Raw genomic sequence first — 6,157 nt, forward strand, 5'->3', positions numbered from 1 at the left:
CACACACACACACACACACACACACACACACACACACACACACACACACACACACACACACACACACACACACACACACACACACACACAGATGGGGTTAGCAGAGTGGAGTTGGCCAGAGGCAAAGGACCAACGGTAGCATCAGCTACATGAACAGATGGGGACCACAGGGAAATATAGAATAGAATAGAATAGAATAGAATAGAATAGAATAGAATAGAATAGATGTAGAATAGATGTAGCATAGAATAGATGTAGCATAGAATAGATGTAGAATAGAATAGAATAGAATAGAATACATGTAGAATAGAATAGAATAGAATAGAATACATGTAGAATAGAATAGAATACATGCAGAATAGAATAGAATAGATTAGAATGGAATTTATGTAGAATAGAATACAATATCATAGAATAGAATGTATTTCATTATCACTGTTCGCATGTTCAATGTCTAAGCTAAGCCTATACAGTACATACGCACAATATGACTGAAATCCTCAATGTCATCTGTGCAGTATGTAATCTATTTACAACATGTGAGACTCCTGAAAAAAAATGTGCCCTCCATTCCAACCACATCCTGATCCTCAAGTCCCCCCCCCCCCTGTGATGTGAAGCTGCAGGGCCCCTTTAGCGCTACTCCAGACTTAGCCTGATTACCATCGACTTTCAAATCGAGACTTGGTCTGACCAAGAGCATAACAATTAACATTTCCCAAACAGCATTTCCCAAATGACCTCCCTTGGTTTGCTAATGATTGTATGCTTCCCAACAATGTGGGAGGAGTTGCCATATTTGCGGGAACTCAGAAAGTACTTGCATTGACTCTTGACCTGACTGGTAGCAACGCTGAAGCTGTTGCGTCACTATAGGAGGGCATGGCCTGGCTACTCCAGACTGAAACATTGACAGCAGGGGCGGAGCAAGCAGGGGCAAGGGGGGGCGGTATTTGCTCCGGGGTCCAGGGCTCTCCCGTATTATTGGTGGTGGGGGCCCTATTATGAGCTTGGCCCTATCAGTGTTTCGCCCTGGGGACCTGTGTGCAATTGTTCCGCCACTGATCCTGATTGACAGCCATGGCAGGCTGGGGGTTGACTGGGGGGGGTGGGGGCTGCTCTGGTAATGCAGACTGTGCTAATTCACCATACCATAAGTGGACAAACCTGTCCATGGGGACCGAGGTTCGAATCCAGCCCAGCCTCATTCCTCAACCCTAACGCAGCTCTCTCTCCCCCACTCTCTCCTTCTGCCAGTTCTTCACTGGTCTATCAATAAAACGCGAAAGCCCCAAAAAATAGGTATATTACACGTAAAAAAGGGGCTTGACAGGCTGTCTGTGGCACATTAGTCTTCATATCTCCTTATAGTGATTTGTGATCATCACGTGCATTTTTTCATGAAATCCTCCGTATACTTACAGCTCTCTCTGCTCCTCGTGTCTTCTTGAAACACATGACCTCCCCACGACAGACAGACGTTGTATCCATCCACTAAAGCAAACTTGTGATGGCTCCTAAACTCCGAGTCTCCTTTTATCTTGTGTGTGTGTGCCTCATTAAAACATCAACTTTTGTAGCATCTCAGTTCATGAGATTCCCTGGGTCTTGACCTAAAAACAGGTTGAGAAACACTGCTTGGTTGAGAAACCTTGACCTTGCTCTAGGGCTGGGTGCTGATATTGTTGTCCATCATAAATACATTGGAGCCAATTTTTGGTCCCCTAGGGGAAATTTTTTCTCTGCACTTTATCCCATTTGGACTAGTGAGTCACATTGAACTACACACACTAGTCCGTAGCAGACAGTGGGCTGCCTGCTGAGCGGCGCCCGGCGAGCAGTGTGGGGGTTAGGTGCCTTGCTCAAGGGCACTTCAGCCGTGCTTCGGTCGGGCATTGAACCGGGAACCCTTGGGTTGCCAACCCAGTGCTCTAACCACTGAGCTACGGCTGCCCGCAACATAACTTGCTTACTTGTCGGATGCAAGTGACTCCTTTTCCACTGTTCCCATTGCATTTCCTACTGTATGCCCTTTGTTGTTGTGGCTGACCTGCAGGCCTGCCCTGCCAAGAGAGAGTCAATATCTTACTGTCCGGAGTCCCTAGACACTAGTCTTCCCTTTTTCTACCCCATCACGGGCGCCACTTATGCATGGAGCTGCTCTGCTCAGCACGCTCTAGGCTTACATGTATAATTGGATTTGGTGGACAAACAGAGCAGCCAGCCACGTCCAGGAGCAGAAATGGATATGCCACAGCACAGCACAGCACAGCACACCAGACCAGCTAGAAACCCGACCACCCCCGTCAATTATTAATCACCAAAACAATGAGTGGTCTAAGGAAGCAGACACAAACAAAGAAGCAAAGAAACAAAACAAAAACATGTTTGGGCCTATTACTGCAGTAGTAGGCCTATCAATGACTCCTCAGAGATATACACAGTATGATTTAATTTTTTAAGTTAGAGGACTAAGTGATATAATTTTCAAGTGTTTTAAATACCAGAGAGAGTATCAATGTTTCATGGGCTGACCTGGCCACCTTCCGAATCCTTCCCATGTTTGCATTCCACTGTAAGAGGGTCACTCTCACTCTCCCTCTGCGTTTTCTAATCATGTAGTGACAGCTGCGCGGTATTAAACTGCCCTCTCTCTCTCTCTCTCTACACTGTAGGTGGGGTGCGAATGACCTCATCTGGACCGAACAGCAACATACCCTACCCCTAGCGCAGCAAAATGTGAAAAGCGCGCAGAATCAGGAAAAGCGCAGCCAGTCACACGATAGTGTCTGATGATGCGATAGGCTATAATAATGCAACGACTCCCCCTGGCCTGAAAAAATATATCGCGGGCTGGCTCTTATTTGTTTTGGACACAGAGCAGTCGTTGCTCGATGGGATACATGACGTGCTTCTCGTAGTAGGCGCACACTGAACCACCACCACGTTGTCTCTCTGGGTATCCAAGCTTGACAGTGTCAGCAGCTGAGGACAGGTTACGGAGCAAAACGTAATTTCCAGTGGACATATTTTATAATTGAACCTCAACGGTGGGGATAGAAATCAAGAACCTCTGACCCACCGTCGCCAATGATGAGAGCAAAACGCTGACCGGGGGAATCTCACGGCGCTAGGACCAGGCTATTCTGAGTGCGGAAAATTCTATAGGGATCTCCGTTGTATCGCAGGAGCTTGAAGGCAGAGAGAAGCTGACAGCCGCTGCGCAAAGCATCACACGGGCAGCGGACACTCTCACCACACAGACACTGCCAAAAACAGAAGGCAGACGAGCCGGAACCGCCTGGACATAAGTCGGGTCGGGAGCCCTCCTTATGGGCTCACCATGCGCAGGATTCGGGCCAACGCCATCGCTATACTGACCGTCGCCTGGATCCTGGGCACATTTTATTACCTGTGGCAGGACAATAAACCGCGTTCATCCGCTTCATCGGCGGCCGCGGGCATTAAATCTCAAAAGGCTTCTGCTGGACGCCTGGAAATACTCCGAGAGGACCGGACCATTCCGCTCATAGTAAGTGTGAGGTGCACATGAAAGCCTATACTACTGGATGCTATGGGGGGTGATTTACAAGCTTGGGGAGACGCGATGCGAGTGTAGTGGAGAACTGCAGGAGATTGCGTGCTGCATATTGATGCGACCGTCAGTACTCCGTGTTTGGACGGGGGCAATAGAGAAGATGTGTCCAGGCACACAGGCACGCACACACGGCCTTTGAGTGTGGCCATTGTAGGTGGTCAAAGCACGGGACTCTGGTTTTGGCACAGGAATACGGAATGCGTTTCACAGCTGTGTCATTTCAGTGAAATTCTTACGTCGCTCGGGGTATTGTAGCTGCTGCCGCGGGCTGTTCTCCGTGCTGGCTTTGCAAAAGAGCCGTTAAAGCCGCAACCCATGTTGGCTTTTACTTGGCCCCGGTAAGAGGCTTTCCTTAAGACCGGTGCAGGTGCGAGCTGCAGGCGCGCGTGCTTTCCCTTTCCTCCTCAGGTGCTCACCGAGCATCGCCTTGACCCTTTACTCGAGGGCAGACTGCTGTCTGCTCGTGGCTGTAATTTGAAGCAATCCAATGAAAGCACAATCACCATTGGTCAAGAGCGCAATTCAACATATAGTTTCCACAGCCCGTGTAAGGCTACGTTGCTTTATACAAGCCACATTAATGTTTAACGCACGGCCACAGGAAAGCGAACTTTGGGCTGATTGCGCGCCTACTCTGATTCTTACTTAATATTTACAGTTAGACTACACTTAAAACACACACAAACGGAGAGCAGATAGCCTATTCATTTGCCAGGTGTCTGAGCACGTTGTGCTGTTTTTCTGTCACAACTTGGCCGTTGTGGCCAGTTAGCATGGTTCTTGTTAGGCTCAGGTAGTCGCTACAGGGTAAGCCTTCAGTTTTTCCTGTTTTCATTAATGTGGTCATTTGGCATCGGATGACATAACACCATCTAAAAACCTGTTGGCAGGCTGAGTTTTTACATCTCTCAGCACTTTGGCATTCAGACTAGCATTTTTCATGTCCTCTAATGAGCTCCAGAAGGACATTTTACTTGCTCGTTATTTCTGACAGACAACTTTATCTATATATTTTTTGTTTATTCTCACTAATAAGGGGACAAACAAAGCAGTACAAATTCTATTCCGGATGAAATGTGTTTGTTTCAGCGACAACGAGACCCTCTTTGTCGCAGCTCTGATGTGACTCAAGCGGCTTAACCGTGTATTGCGACAGCTGTGCCTGCTGTGCGACTGCTCGGATCAATCTGAGGGGACGAATTTTGGTGGCTATTAGGCGGACATGCATGCCAGGTTCTCTGCATGAATGGGGCCCGTTGACACGTTCGAAATCTCTACGGAGTCTTGAGTGCATTCGCCATTTGCTATAGCCTAGTGTCAGCAATGACCATTAAATAGCCTAAATATAGCAAAATATCCTGTAGAAGCATCTGTAGGTTCAATCCAAACTGCATCAATTTACAGTACATGCCGGCTCCCTGGCTTTTCAAAGCAGAGAAAACAACTGTCCTTAAGGAAAAATAATAATAACAGTAGTTGTGTGCATCATGCGGGAGATGAAGTTATATTTCTATTAAATTAGCCGGTCTGGCCATTATGTCATGTGTCAGGCAATGCTCAACTTTCCTGAGGTAGGCCTAAGTGGAGCCTGCATCTCTGGCTGCGCCTGCCACGTTACAAAGCTCCATGGTAACGGCGCAGTGTTCTCCAAAACCCCTGGCGTATGTCATCATGACTAATGGCTGCTGTGTGTGTGACAAGGAAAAAAACCCACCGACTTCTCGCCCGTGTTTGTTCGTGTTTAGAACGGTCTAGCAACGATTTGGACAATTACAAGAGTGACACGAGCTCCTAGAGTGCGTGGGAATAATGAGGAGTTGATGAACCAGATGGACGCAGTGTCATCAACTTCACGTCTCCCTTTTGTTTTACAGTTTGTCCTGCATCTTTAGTTTCTCTTATTCTTTGATGTCCACACTTATTTCCCTTCAATTCTGCTCAGAAAAAAATGAAATAATGTGATGAAGTAATGCATGTAACGTAATGAAGAAATGTAATGTGTAGAAGCTTTCTTGGCCAGGGAGTGGTGTGGTGTGGTATGGTGCAGTGGTGTAGTCTACGTAGAACACAGTTAATACGGAGTATACCCACTTCAAAATTTCAGGGATTTCTGTATACCCACTTAAAATTGATTGATCCATTGTTTAGAATAGCACAAATATATACAGTAGGCCTATACCCACTTAAAATGCTAAAATACACACTATACCCACCATAAAAAGTAGACTACACCACTGGTATGGTGTTGTGGAAGGGTAAGTGATTAGCCAGCTCCAGGCCAGCCCAGGCCCAAAGCCCACACCGTGCAGTGTTTGGCTGTTGCCCAAACCATGTGACCCTAGTCTAGCGCGAGTCCTGTTCTAAACCATGTGAGCCTAGTCTAGTGCGAGTCCTGTTCTAAACCATGTGACCCTAGTCTAGTGCGAGTCCTGTTCTAAACCATGTGACCCTAGTCTAGTGTGAGTCCTGTTCTAAACCATGTGACCCTAGTCTAGTGCGAGTCCTGTTCTAAACCATGTGACCCTAGTCTAGTGTGAGTCCTGTTCTAAACCATGTGAC

At 47.2% G+C, this 6,157-nt stretch overlaps 1 protein-coding gene across 1 annotated transcript in view; it reads left to right on the plus strand.

Annotated features, from left to right (window-relative positions):
• Positions 1-2,823: 2,823 nt before the first annotated feature.
• The window catches only part of galnt16 (UDP-N-acetyl-alpha-D-galactosamine:polypeptide N-acetylgalactosaminyltransferase 16), a 111,021-nt gene continuing 107,687 nt past the window's right edge, over positions 2,824-6,157 (plus strand). Inside the window, exon 1 of the mRNA XM_063183704.1 lies at positions 2,824-3,532. Within this exon, the coding sequence (XP_063039774.1) occupies positions 3,344-3,532 (189 nt within the window). The 5' untranslated portion in view covers positions 2,824-3,343. The remainder of the gene's footprint in view (positions 3,533-6,157) is intronic.

This window comes from Engraulis encrasicolus, chromosome 19, assembly GCF_034702125.1.
Source record: "Engraulis encrasicolus isolate BLACKSEA-1 chromosome 19, IST_EnEncr_1.0, whole genome shotgun sequence".
In the NCBI taxonomy this organism is placed as follows: Eukaryota; Metazoa; Chordata; class Actinopteri; order Clupeiformes; family Engraulidae; genus Engraulis; species Engraulis encrasicolus.